The sequence below is a fragment of the Rhinatrema bivittatum genome, chromosome 2 (genome assembly GCF_901001135.1).
Source record: "Rhinatrema bivittatum chromosome 2, aRhiBiv1.1, whole genome shotgun sequence".
NCBI lineage: Eukaryota > Metazoa > Chordata > Amphibia > Gymnophiona > Rhinatrematidae > Rhinatrema > Rhinatrema bivittatum.
The window spans coordinates 504,676,638-504,690,713 of NC_042616.1; the positions used below are offsets into that span (position 1 = coordinate 504,676,638).

The following is a 14,076-nucleotide window of genomic DNA, read 5'->3' on the forward strand; positions in this document are numbered from 1 at the left end:
ACCTCTGGAACCTGACCCCTGCTTCGTTGACTACTCCTCGGACTGATCCTTGGATTCTGACCCCGGTTGCCATTGACCACATCTCTTGATTCTGACTTGTCCCTTGCCTTGTCATCGCCTATGCTGTACTGGCCTTCCTTGGTTCTCCAGACCTACAGCCTAGTGACCGACCATGCTCCCTTGGTGCTCGTGGGCATGCCTCTCTACTACCTCTCCAAGAGACCCTGCGAGGCCCACCTAAGTCCAAGCAGCCTGGGTCTCTACGGGCTCCACCCCGGGGGACCACGAGCTTCCAGTGGTGAAGCTCATCCTAGCCTCTGTCTCCTCCAGTGCTCTGCCCCCTGGGGGCAGGTGCTTCCTGGTCCCTACCAGGGAGCCATTCTCTACTGCCCCAGGACAAGGGTCCACCTCCAAGCGCAACATTTGTGGCATGGCTGTCTCTGTTACATCTTCTCAGTGAAGACCAAAGCAAAGAATTTATTTAATCTCTCTGCTATGGCTTTGTCATTTCTAAGTGCCACTTTTATCCCTCAATCATCTAATGATCCAACTGACTCCCTTGCAGACCTTTTACATCAAATGTACCTGTAAAAGTCTTTATTATGAGTTTTTGCTTGCAGGGCAAGCTTCTTTTCAATTCTTTCTTTGCCTTCCTTCTCAGTGCTTTGTATCAGACTTGCCAGTGCTTATGCTGTTTCCTGTTTTCTTCATTCAGATCCCTTTTCTATTTCTTGAAAGATGTTCTTTTAGCTATTATAGCTTCTCTCACCTCACCTTTTAATCATACCGGTAGCAGTTTAGCCTTTCTTCCACTTTTTCTAATGTGTGGAATACAACTCATCTGGGCTTTCAAGATGATATTTTTAAACAATGTACATGCCTGATCTAAACTCATAACCTTTGCAATTGATCCTTTCAGTTTTTTCCTAACCATTTTCCTCATTTTATCACAGTCACCCTTTTGAAAGTTAAATTCTGTTGCAGTAGATTTCTTTAGTGTCCTCCCTCCAGTTATTAAGTCGAATTTGATCATGTTGTGATCACTGTTGCAAAGTGTGTTCTACTAAGGACTAAGTCTAAAATAGTTTCCCCTCTTGTTGTTTCATATACCAGCTGCTCCATGAACCAGTCATTTATTTCTTCTAGGAACTTTACCTCTCTGGCATTTCCTGATGTCATATTCACCCAATCAATACTGGGGTAATTGAAATCACCTGTTATTACTGTGCTGCTGATTTTTTTTAGCTTCCCTAATTTCTTTTAGTATTTCATTGTTTGTTCATTCTGGCCATCTGGACAGTAATACATCCCCACTGCTATTTTATTACCCTTTTCATCTGAAATTTCTATCCATAAAGATTCAAAATTGCATTTTGTTTCCTACAGAACTTTTATCCTATTTGACTCAATACCCTCTTTAATATATAGTGCCATCCCTCCACCTATTTGATCCATGCTATCATTTCGATATAATTTGTACCCTGGTATCACAGTGTCCCATTGGTTATCCTCCTTTCACCAGGTCTCTGAGATGCCCATTATAGCTACCTCATTATCCAGTGCTATACACGCTATACACCGGAGATTCTCCTGGTGGTGTGAAATAAGTGATTTTTAATTGTATAAAAAATTTCTTTAAAAATTTTCAATAGCAATTGGGGCTATATACTACATGGACTGATAACTGAAACATTAAGCCTATGGTAGCATACAAATAGCGATAGGCTCATTTCTTATGGTCCTTAGCTTGCTCCATTGTTCTTTATCAAGGAGGAAATACTACTTATTTGAGAGTGGTCCTTCGTATGTAATTTGTCTTTGATTCCACTTTCTTTCGACTGTGCTTGTATTGAGATTTTCAAAAGCCATTTAAACAGATAACTTAAAGTTATCCACCTTAATGCAAATTTTATTATATTCAGCCTCTTTTCTGGCTCAGTTTTAGCCAGATAAGTCATTATCTGGCTAAAATCTAGCCAGATAAAACAGAGGAATTCTTGGGGCATAACTAGGAGGAGCTTCTTATCCAGCTAACTTAACCAAATAAGTAACAATATTCAAAACGTATCTATCTTTAGACCTGCTATTGAGCATGTCTAAAGTTAGCCAGTTATCTTATCCAGCTAACTTTAAACTTATCCATGTATATTCAGTGGCATGGCCATAAAATTGAATATCCCAGCTAAGTTAGCTGGATAATTCTTATTTGGCTAATTTACTTAGCTGGCTATGTCTGAATATTGACCTCTTATATGTGCATGACACTGAAGAGTTTGCCAGAAAGTTCTGACTGGGCATGTAGAGGAGCAAGATCTGTGGCAAAGCCTTGTCTCAGCTATACACATCCTTGTGAGGACAGCTTTTCTGAATCTCCCTAGGCACTGATAAATACAGTGAAAAGCATCTTATTAGTATTAACTGTATGAATCCTTATTTACCTGTTGCTGTTTGCAAATTACATCTTTTTTTTATGTTCACTGTTCTTGCTATTTGTTAGTAAACTATTTAATTTGCTAGCTGTTCCTGTGACTGATTGATGATCCCAGAATTTTTATTTTTGGTGTGTAGGTACATTACTGGGAACCCTTGGATTGTGTGGGTCTCAATGTTTCTTAATACCACCAGGGAGTAGCTTGCAAGCTGGATTCTTGCCCAGAGGAAAGTGGGAACTCAGTTAGCAAGTGGAAGGCTACCAGTGTAGTTTCACATACATAGGTGCAGATAGAACTGTGTAGTGCTTGACAGGACCCTTCAAGCACTCACAAGGTTAATTCTGAGTGGGTGTTAGGGTAGGGGTGAGCAGTTTCAGTCCTTAAGGGCCACCAACCAGTCAGGTTTTCAGGATAACCCTAATGAATATGCATGAAATAGATTTACATTCAGTTAAGCAATTGAGGCATGTGCATGTAGATCCCACTCATGCATATTAATAAGGGGTATCCTAATACCTGACTGATTGGTGGCCCTTGAGGACTGGAATTGACCTATGTTAGGGGCAGTGCTAAGGCATTATGTGACAGAACCTAATGAGGAAAATAGGAAGACCTATGACATAAGCTTTGCCAAATTAGATGTAAAACATTAATAAAACAGGCCAAGAGAGAATTGAGGAGAGACTTGATTTAGAAGCAAAAATGTTTTTAAATACATAAACAAACAAGAAAATTATGAGGGAGTCAGCTGGACCATTAGATGACCAGGGGATTAAAAGATCATTCAGGGTGGATAAGGCCAAACAGAAAAATTAAATTAATTCTTTGCTTTGATCTTTGCTATGGAGGATGTTGGGACAATACCCATACCTGAACCATTCTTTGTAGGTTGTTTCAGAGGAACTGAATGAAATCAGTATGTATCTGGAAGAGGTGTTAGAGCAAATTGACTAACTAAATAGTAACAAATCACCGAAATCCAATGGTATTCATCACAGATTTCTAATGGGACTCAAATATGAAATTTCAGACCTGTTACTTCTAATCTGCATCCTATCATTCAAATCTGCCTCTGTACCTGAGTACTGGAGAACAGCAAATGTAACATCAATTTTCTAAAAGGGCTCCAGGGGGTGACCCAAGTAACTACAGATCAGTGAGCCTGAAATGGGTGCCAGGTAAAATAGTGGGAGTATTGTTAAGAACAAAATTACTGGTCATATGGTTAAACATGGCTTAATGGGGAAGAGCCAGCATGGCCTATTTAGCATAGGGAGGACATGTCTTGCTAACCAATTACAATTCTTTGAAAGCGTGAATTACCATGTGGTTAAATGTGAGATGATTGATAAGGCATTTAGGGGGTCATTTTCAAATGCGATCGCACGCAAAAAGGGACTTTTCGCGTGTGATCACTAGAGTCTGGGTGGAGTCGGCTCCGGAAGAGGAGGAGTTGGGGTGGCACTGGGGCCGACGCTGCGCAGACATCGCTGGCGGCGAAAGGTAAGGGCCTTTATCGCTGCCAGTTTCGCTCCAAATAACTACACTAAATGGACTAAATGGTCAGTTTTTCCAATAAAGGAGAGGTAAATAGTAGTGTCCCCCAGGGATCTGTACTGGGATCAGCATTGTTTAATTTATTCATTAGCGATGTGGAAAAGGGAGAAATGAGTAATTACATTTGAAGATATCACAAAAATATTCAGAGTAGTTTAAAACACAAGCAGATTATGAAGAACTACAGAATGAACTTGGAAGACTGGGAACTGAACAGCTAAATGGCAGGTGAACTTTAATGTGAACAAGTGCAAAGTGATGCACATAGGAAAAAATAATACTAGCTACAGGTAATTAATGCTGAGTTCCATATTAGTAGTAACCATTCAGGAAATGAATCTTGGAGTCATTATGGACAGTACTTCAAAATACTCATCTCAGTGTGTGGTGGCAGTCAAAAAAGCAAGCTAATCGGATAAAGTTTTTAGTCTGATAAAGCGCCACGTATCTTGGGGCAAGCGTGGCAGGATTGTCAAATCCCACCATTTGTCCGGACATTCAGCACAGATTATGGACCTCCTGATTTTGCCAAGGTTGAGACCCTTCCCTGCTTGCCTCCATGAGGTTACTTGTCTGGTTGATTGATCTGGGTTATTTGCAGTAATGCTGCTCCTTGTTACGCTTGTGCAGGCTGGCAGGAATTATCCTGCCCTTGTAGCCATAGAAACATAGCTTGTGATAGCAGAATAAGATTTGTAAGGCCACAGTCCAACTTGATCTTGTCACCAAGGAATAAGGAGAGGCGGAGGATATGATAATAAAAATCTAGAATTTGGAAAATATAAGGAGACATGGAAGACAAGCAAAATTATCAAGAGAAGCAAGGGGAGGCAGGAAGGGCAATTAGACTGCCAGGCAGATCCCCTCCCCCTTTACAAAGTAAAAGCATTAGTGAGGGGTGGGGGTAGTTGGGCAGCAAGGCCCTGCCATGATCTTCCGCCACCCCCTTCCTTCCTGTTTGTGTCCAGTTATGTGTTTTACGGGATCATTCTGGAAGGGGTGGTGGTGATGGTGTGATCATAATTTTTTATTTCAATTATCACAACCTCAGGAGGATGGGAAAGTTAATAGAGAGGGGACAAGACTGAAGGTACAGTACCTTTCACCCTTTCACCGGCCCTGTTTTCTTGCATGCAGAATGTTGTACTTGCTAAGAATCCCTGGACCGGCAGGATTTATTTTTTGAAAATCGACTTACAGGCCTGTGGGTGCAAAGTATCTGTGGGCCTGCAAGCACGGCAGGGAGACTGAACATTGGCCTCAAGGTGGTTAAAAAAGAAGAAGAAAATAAATATACATAAGATATACATATAAGTAGCAGTGAAAATAGATAACATTAGAGTATAGAAAGGACAATATCCTTTTCACTCGCTCTAGAATTCATAGCCAGAGGCTGTGGTAAAGGCAGTTAGTATAGTTGGTTTTAAAAAAAGATTTGGAGAACTTCCCATAAACTGTTATTAACAAGGTAAACTTGGGAAAGCCATTGTTTATTCCTGGGCTTAAGCAGCATGGAATCTGAATACTATCTTTGTTACTGCCAGGTTCTTGTGACTTGGATTGACCACTTTTGGAAAGAGGATAATGACCTTGATGGAACCTTGGTCCGACCCAATATGGTCTTATATTCTTATATCACACTGTGCTTGATCTTCTTTTAGCAGCTATTCAACATTGCAGCAAAACCAGGAGCAGCATTAAATGAAAGTACAGTCATAAATAAACAAGATGAGAATTCCTTTGAGAAGTGCTTCAGAGCCAGGGAAGGAATTAGATGGAAGGGGCTTCATTTTGCTATCAAAGAAAGAAAGCAGAATGCCTTAGTGACCACACTGCACGCTGATCAGAGGATTTAAATGTGCTGTCCACCATGACTCCAAGATCCCCTAGTCCTAGTACTTTTGAAAAAGGGTAAATAACTATCCCTTATTTACCTGTTCCAACTCATTCATGATTTTATAGACCTTTCTTATATCTTATCTCATCTATCTCTTTCCCAGGCAGAAGATCCCTAACCTGTTAGCCTTTCTTCATATGGGAGCTGTTCCATCTCCTTTATCATTTTTGTTGCCCTTCTTTGTAACTTCTAGTTTCACTGTATATATTTTGAGATGGGGCGACCAGAACTGCACACAGTACTGGAGATGCGGTCACTTCCTGTAGCAATATAGATGCGATATTATATTTTTCATTTTATTATCCATTTCTTTTTCAGATCATTTTTAGCATGCTGTCTGCTTTTTTGACTGCTGATGCACTCTGAGCTGAGGATTTCAACATATTTTCATTAATGACACCAAGGTTCTTTCCCTGACTGGCATGTTCTAATGTGGAACTCAGCATTATGTATCTGTAGTTTAGGATTATTTTTGTCTCCTTTCATCACTTTGCACATTAAATTTAATCTGCCATTTAGATGCCCAGTCCCCTAGTCTTGCAAGGTAAGAACATAAGAAATTGCCATGCTGGGTCAGACCAAGGGTCCATCAAGCCCAGCATCCTGCTTCCAACAGAGGCCAAACCAGGCCACAAGAACCTGGCAATTACCTATTATTCCATCTGAAATTCCTCACAATCTGCATATGTTGTAACTACTTTGAACACTTTTCTGTCATCTGCAGATATGATAACTTCACTGTTGCTCTCCGTTCCAGATCATTTCTGGTACCAATCCTTGGGGCACTTCACAATTTGTCTTTCACAATTGGGAGAACTGACCATTTAGATCTACTCTCTGTTTCCTGTCATTTAAGCAGTTACTAAGAAACCTGCCAGCTTTCATCTCATGTGATGACTCGAGCAGCTTTATGACATGACAGCTCTTTTACTTATTAGCTGTCTGGCCTTCTGGTTACCACCGCCCATTCAGTTCAGCAGAGTGCAGCACCGTGAAAATTTCAGAGCCCTTGGAACAAATAAGCCGTTGGCAGTAGATGTAATTCTAGTCTGGTTTTTAAGCCCATTCAATGTGTCTTATGTTTCGTTATTGGAAAGAATCTGTGTTGGTTTGTTTTGGAGGATATCCTGTTGCAGCACTGTTCCCTTTAAGTTGTGTGCATGTGTACGTGTACACAGGTCATGGACCTCGCGTATACAGCATAACACAGAATGCACAAGAAATCCTGATATTTGCATTATACTGGCTCGCAGTACATAAATTTGGGCTCGGCTTGTAACAAGTTGCTCAAAAAGAAAACTTTTGCGCACACAGCCTTTCAAAAATTTGAGGGAACATTGCATTGCAGTCATTTCTTATTTTTTCTCTCTCTCTGTGTTCTTTCTACCCTGTCACTCTCTTCAAGTCAAAGTGACAATGAAATGAAAACACAACAGAGTAAATTCCAAACTAGCAGGACAGTGCCTGTGAGGAAATCTGATTCATTAACCTCGCTTGTTATGAAAAGGTATTTCTTGTTAAAGTATCCCTTTCCATTGATGTCATGGTTGATGACCGTTTTTAGAGGTTGCTGTCTTGTTGCACAGTACTGGCTTAAAATCAGCAGAAAATGTTAAGTTTTTAAAAGGCCTGTCAGCCATAAAGGAAAGCGCTCTGTACTAGGGCTCTGGAGCCTGTCAGTTACGGCTGCACAAGCCCCAGCTTATAGCATTTTTTTTTTTTTTTTTTGTCAGCATCCAGTTTCTCAGTGGGGTTGTGATAGACAGGTCTCTGAGCCCCTTGGAATATTAAGCCGTTCAACACTAGCCTTTTACAACTTATATTTTCAGCATATTTTAGAACTCATTATTTCACGCTATTCAGCCGCCCGTCATCATGCCTCTTTGTTATTCCATATGAAGAAAAGTGCTAAGCAAACCATCTAATCTCTGTCCTCCGTACCTGAAAGCATAGCTGTTAGTTGCTAATGGATGTTCCTTTTTCCCTTCTCTTGGGTGATACAGCTGAGGAGGTGGAAAGACTGGCTGCCATGCGTTCAGACTCTCTTGTGCCAGGAACCCACACGCCTCCCATCAGAAGAAGAAGCAAGTTCGCCACTCTAGGAAGACTTTTCAAGCCATGGAAATGGAGGAAAAAGAAGAGCGAAAAGTTCAAACAGACCTCTGCAGGTTAGAACCTTTCTTTGGTTGGCTTTGACTGTATTGCTGTAGTATCATGCGTTGTCCTCCCACTCCCCGAACACCCCCCTTTTTATTTATGGCAAAAATCATCGACAAAACATAGCAGTAATGAATTTGTGGCTTTCTTGCTAGCCGGGCTGCTCCTAGAGTTTCAGTAACACCTATAACGGGCCAATACAATAAAGTCCGCGGGAGAGCGGGCGAATGCCTGCTCTCCTGGCGCGCGCACAGGCCACTCTTCTGTGCGCGCGATTCACTATGCAAATTAGACCTGGCGGTAAAAATGGCAAAAGGAGGCGCTAGGGTCACTAGCACGTCCCTAGCGCCTCCTTTTGGACCGGAGTGGTGGCTGTCAGCGGGTTTGACAGCCGACGCTCAATTTTGCTGGCGTCGGTTCACGAGGCCGCTGACAGCCATGGATTCGGAAACCGTACGCCGGCAAAATTGAGCTTCTGGTTTTCGAGCCGTGGGCCGACTTCAAATTTTTATTTTTTTTTTTACTTTTGGTAACTTTTGGGACCTCCAACTTAATATCGCCATGATATTAAGTCGGAGGGTGTACAGAAAACAGTTTTTACTGCTTTTCTGTGCACTTTCCCAGTGCCCGAAGAAATTAGCGCCTACCTTTGGGTAGGCGCTAATTTCTGAAAGCAAAATGTGCAGCTTGGCTGCACATTTTGTTTTCTGAATCGCGCGGGAATACCTAATAGGGCCACCAGCATGCATTTGCATGTTGCGGGCGCTATTAGGTTCAGGGGGTTGGATGCGCGTTTTCGGCCCCTTACTGAATAAGGGGTAACGCTAGCGTGTCGAAAACGCGCATCCAATAGAGGGTTAACAGTGCGCTCCGTTGGAGCGCATGTACTGTATCGGCCCATTAGAGAGTAATTGTCAAAACAGCCCATGTAGTAGGGAAGCCTGTGTGAACATTGTACCGAGTATTTTCAAAGTAAACTTATATGCACTACTTTGCTTTGAAAATACTTGGATAATTGGCTGAGTACACGCACATATTCACTCGTGTAAAATTACACCTCCGTACACTAAGGAGGTAATGTTCAAAGGAGTAACATACTATCGTACCAGTTTTCAAAATCCCATTTACATGTTTAAAGTGTACTTATGCATGTAAAACCTATTGATAATTCAATGGCATATACTGTAGCAGTTTTCAAAAACCCACTTCCACAGATAAAAACCCAGTTTTAAGCGCATGCTTTGTAAAATCAAAAAGTCTGTGTGTATGTGCTGACTGCACCCAGCTCTGCCTCCCCAGAATGCCTCTCCTCAGGGCATATAAAAGCATGCGTGAAACCGGGTTACGCCCATACTTTCACATGCACTGAGCCTTGGTTTGATGCGTGTAAACAGCTTTGAAGATTAACCCCCCTTAATTGCTGCAGGATGTGTATTGCTGCAGCTTGTCCTGTGTGCTTTTGAAACTATGCACGATGTACAGAAAGTGCTGCCGCATTCTGAAGCAGTCTTGACACTACAGTTGGACGTGAACTCTCCGATTCTGAGTGTGAATTTTTCGATAGATGTTGGATGATGGTGTTGAATATGCAATGGGAGATTATTGTACAGCAACAGTTTATGAGGTTGTACAGAATATCTGCGGCTATCAGAGTGAGAAGTGTCTGGAAAACTGAACAGGCTTTCTTAGGTTCTCATATTTATTTATTTATTTATTTATTTAGGGTTTTTATATACCGATTTTCTTGATACAGATCAAATCAACTCGGTTTACATAGAACGATAGTACATTAACAATAACTAGTCAAACCTCAAAAGAGGAGACAGATAGGGAGCAGAAGGTAAAAAAAAAAAAAAAAAAAAAAGTTACATTATAACAAGGGTGAGTAACTTGGAATTGGAAATGAAGAGAAAGATCATCAAAGTAGAGAGATATAACAGAGGGAAAGAGGCTTGGAGCCAACCTCAAGAGAATAACTCTAGCATTATAACATGATTATATGATATTCTGCTAGTTATTGAAGCACAGCTGATTGGATAATATCTTAGTAGAATATAGTCTAGGAGACAGGAAAGGCTCTACCGAAAAGCCAAGTTTTCAGTTTCTTTTTAAAATTTATGAGGCAGGTTTCCTGTCGGAGGTCTGGGGGTAGTGTATTCCAAATGGTGGGGCCTGCTGTTGAAAAAGCCCGGTCCCTGATTGTTAATCTTTGTACCATTTTGATTGAGGGAACATGAAGGGATCCCTTATAGGCATCTCTCAAAGGTCTAGCTGAAGAGTGTAATTTGAGAGGGTGTAGTAGGTCTAGGGGAGTCTGGTGGTGGATGTTTTTATGGATGATGGTGAGGGATTTGTGAATAATTCTAAAATTAACTGGAAGCCAATGTAGGTCTTTTAGTATAGGCGTGATGTGATCTCTGCGCTTAGTGTTGGTCAAAATCCTAGCAGCTGCATTTTGGAGTAGTTGCAGAGGTTTTAATGTAACAGCTGGTAGACCTTGCAGGATCGAGTTACAATAATCGACCTTAGAGAACAGGATTGCTTGGAGTACAGTCCTGAAGTCATGGTGATATAGGAGAGGCTTAAGTTTTTTGAGCACCTGTAACTTGTAGAAGCATTCCTTTATAGTATAATTTATAAACTTCTTTAAGCTCAGATGATTGTCAATTATAACTCCAAGATCTATGTCAAGGGCTTGGAAAAGCTGTGTCTAATATTCACACAAAAATAGCATGAAGACTGAAAAATTATCTCATCTTGCACCATTGTTCATTCTAGAAGAAAGCATTTCCCGTGTATGCTTTTATTATTAAAAGTTTTCAAGGATAACCACATGTGTGCCCAAGTGGCAAGTGGTTGGATTTAGTACTGAGATCCCTGGGAAATGTATCGTCTCAGTTAGGGAATTAACTTAGTAGGTACAATGTCTGATTGATGGCCATAATCTCATCTCTTGCTGTTAGTCTCTGTGGTAGGCAAGTTACTTTATCTCCTACTGCATCATCTTTTCAAACTAATTAGGTATGAATAATAATAATGATTTTATTGTTCTTTTACACTCCCTATCAGTGATGAATTGTGGGTACTTCTGCTCAGGGACTGAAACTGAGACCAGCAGCTAAAAACTGGTAATATCATCATAGCACTTACTGTCAGTAAGAAAAGTACCAGGGACTTCCGCTCCTCAAAACATTGTCAGTGCAGTGTCCTGTAGGTATGCTTTGGCATTTTCCTCTTCAGAAAAAAAAAAGTAATACTTTAAAATGTATCTGTGTTTTTTATAGTACTATATATTACTAAATTCAAGCTTATTTTGGTGCAGCTAGGGTATTGGGCCTTGGTGCTGGAACCAGTTTTCAATTTCTAATATTTTTCTTCTTGGGTAGGTCGAGCTGGGCAGTTACCCTGGGTGCTGTGAGCTCCTGGGACACCGCCAGCATTACCCATCCCACGACAGTGGAGGAAAGGCCCGGCAAGGCCATGGCAGACCCCATCCCACTGTGGCCTGAAGAAAGGCTCAGTGGGGCCATGGTGTACCCCATCCCGCTGCAGCCCAAACAGAAACAGACACCATCCTGTTGTGGCCTGAAGAGAGGCCTGGTGGGGCCACAACAGACCCCATCCCACCATGGGCTGAAGAAAGATGGCAGGGCTGAGGTAGTCCCCATTCCTAAGCAGCCAAAGAGAGAGGCCTAGTGGAGTCGTGGAAGACCCCATCCTGCCATGGCACAAAGAGAGGTTCAGTGGAGCCACAGTGGACTCCATCCTGCTGCTTCCTGAAGAGAAAGTGAGGCCCTGAGAGAGTGTGTGTATGTATGTGTGTGTGTGTGAGAGCCTATGTGTATGTTAGTTTGGGTGTAAGAGCTTGGGGGTGTGTGTGAGAGAATGTTCATATGTAAATGTGTGTATGTGTTGTAAGAGAGAGAGAGTCTATGTGACTGTGTGTGAGAGCCTGTGTGTATATATATCTGTGAGAGCCTATGTGTTACACATAGACTCTTACACACACACAGTGTATGTGAGAGAAAGGGAGTTTGTGAGTGAGAGAGAGAGAGATTCTGTATATGTGAGACAGTGGAAGTGCATGTGAGAGCATGGGTGTATGTATGAGACAGGGAGTATTAGAGAATGAATATGTTGAATTGTGTGTGAACTTGTGTGGGTGTATGTGTGAGAGAGCTCATGAGTCACACATAGGCTCACACATGTACAAATACTGTGTGTGTGTGTATGTGTGTGTGCGAGCCTCTGTGTGTGTGTGTGAGAGAGAGAGCCTGTGGGCATGTATGTGTGTGTGTGTGTGCACGAGGGGGAGAGAGAGGGTGTGTGTTTGAGGAATAGAGAGAACTTGTGTATGTGAGAAAGAGGGAGTGTGTTTGAGAACTTGGGCATGTGTATAAGAAAAGAAGTGTGTGAGAGAATGAACATGTTTGTGCATATGTGTGTAAGAAAGAGGCTAAAATGTGTGCAACCCCCATACCCCAATCCACGACAATCTCAGGGTGACTGGAAATCAAAAGTTCCCAGGTATGGAGAGCAGATGTTTTAATCCTTAGTTTTAATTATTGGATATTATGATGTTTCTGCAGTTTTAAAATATTTTATTGGTGTTTTGGGAAATTTATAACATTTTTAAATTAATGGATGTTCTATTCATCAGATGTTTTGAAATATTTATTGTTTTTATTAGTATGGCTTTACTATTATGATTCATGATTTATATTTCTTGATTTTATTTGATGTTTTATGAAGAATGGTAATGTTGCATTACTTGTGGCAATTTCCAGTTCAGTTTTTGGTCTGTACATATCTATTTTTGCTTTATGGTCTTTTTATTCTGTATTTGTCTCTAGCAGTTAACTGGTAACCTGTAGGTATATTTTTGTATAATCTATGAGGTGTTAAATATAATCTGAATAAGATCTTGAATCCATTTTCTACAATTGTTGATGTAATGTCAAATGATTTAAAAAAATAGTTTTGCTGGATAGCTAGAACTGGTTTTCTTTATTGCATATAAGGCCCTTGGGATTTTTTCGTATAACGTCTTATGGCCATATTGTCAGATACGGTTTATGTCAGTCCAAGGTGTGCATAGTCTAGAGCTGTGCTCTACTTCTTGGTTATTTAGACAAAATTTGAAATTTGTGATGGAGATTTTTGTCTCAGTTTTGCTGGTGATGTGTGAACCAGTGATACATGATTGATAAAAAATGAAACAGTGTATGTCATTTTATTCTATAGATGCAGCATCCTAGATCTAGAACATGTATATTTCTAAGGCCAGCACTGGAGTGATGGGGGAAATGGGGAGAGGTGCTGAGGTCTGGGGGAGAGATAAAGTGTACCCACTGGCACTAATCCTTGTTAATCTGAGGTGGGGGGGGGGGGCTCACCCTTTTCCCTCCCTTCCCCCCAGTCTGACTTCCTTACCCTTTGACCCTGAGGAGCAAGGGATCAGTTGGGGGTGGGGAGACACCATCAAAGATTTTCGCCCAGGACACCATTTTCCCCAGAGCCGGATCAGTTCTTAATTAGATGGTTGGGTTCGTCTTACAACATTTTGACTTAAGACACAATTTTCAGGAGCCAATTGTGTCTTAAGTCTGAGGACTTTATGTATTCTACATTCAAGAAAGAAAGATTCGCCTTTAAGCTCTCCTGCAAGGGAGAGCTTTCAAGCTCCTGACTTGGACATGCCCTCACCTAAATGATTATAGAGCATGGAAGGTAAGAGCAGGAGGAGGAGAGAACCTCAGAAAGAGAGAGAGAGATGGCGAGAATAGTGGTGAGGGGGGGACTGACCTAGAGGATGGAGCCAAGAGATGGCACCAACCTCACTATTTGCTAAGGGGACTAGCTGAAGGGCTGCACTTTCACAGTGGTATACACTGAAGAGTAATATTGATACTAAAAGTACAGGATAAAGTATGGGCAGGTAGTGGAATAGAGGATTACAAATGAGATTCCTATGTTGTTTTTATACGATGGAACCTAAGGAAGAAGGACAGAGATGGTACTGTAGGGCTGAGA

At 41.4% G+C, this 14,076-nt stretch overlaps 1 protein-coding gene across 7 annotated transcripts in view; it reads left to right on the top strand.

Annotated features, from left to right (window-relative positions):
• The window catches only part of PHACTR1 (phosphatase and actin regulator 1), a 647,384-nt gene that overhangs the window by 326,828 nt on the left and 306,480 nt on the right, over nucleotides 1-14,076 (top strand). For all 7 annotated transcript variants that reach the window (XM_029590673.1, XM_029590669.1, XM_029590672.1 and 4 more), the window contains one exon: nucleotides 7,890-8,054. In XM_029590673.1, coding sequence (XP_029446533.1) covers nucleotides 7,890-8,054 — 165 coding nt within the window. The remainder of the gene's footprint in view (nucleotides 1-7,889; nucleotides 8,055-14,076) is intronic.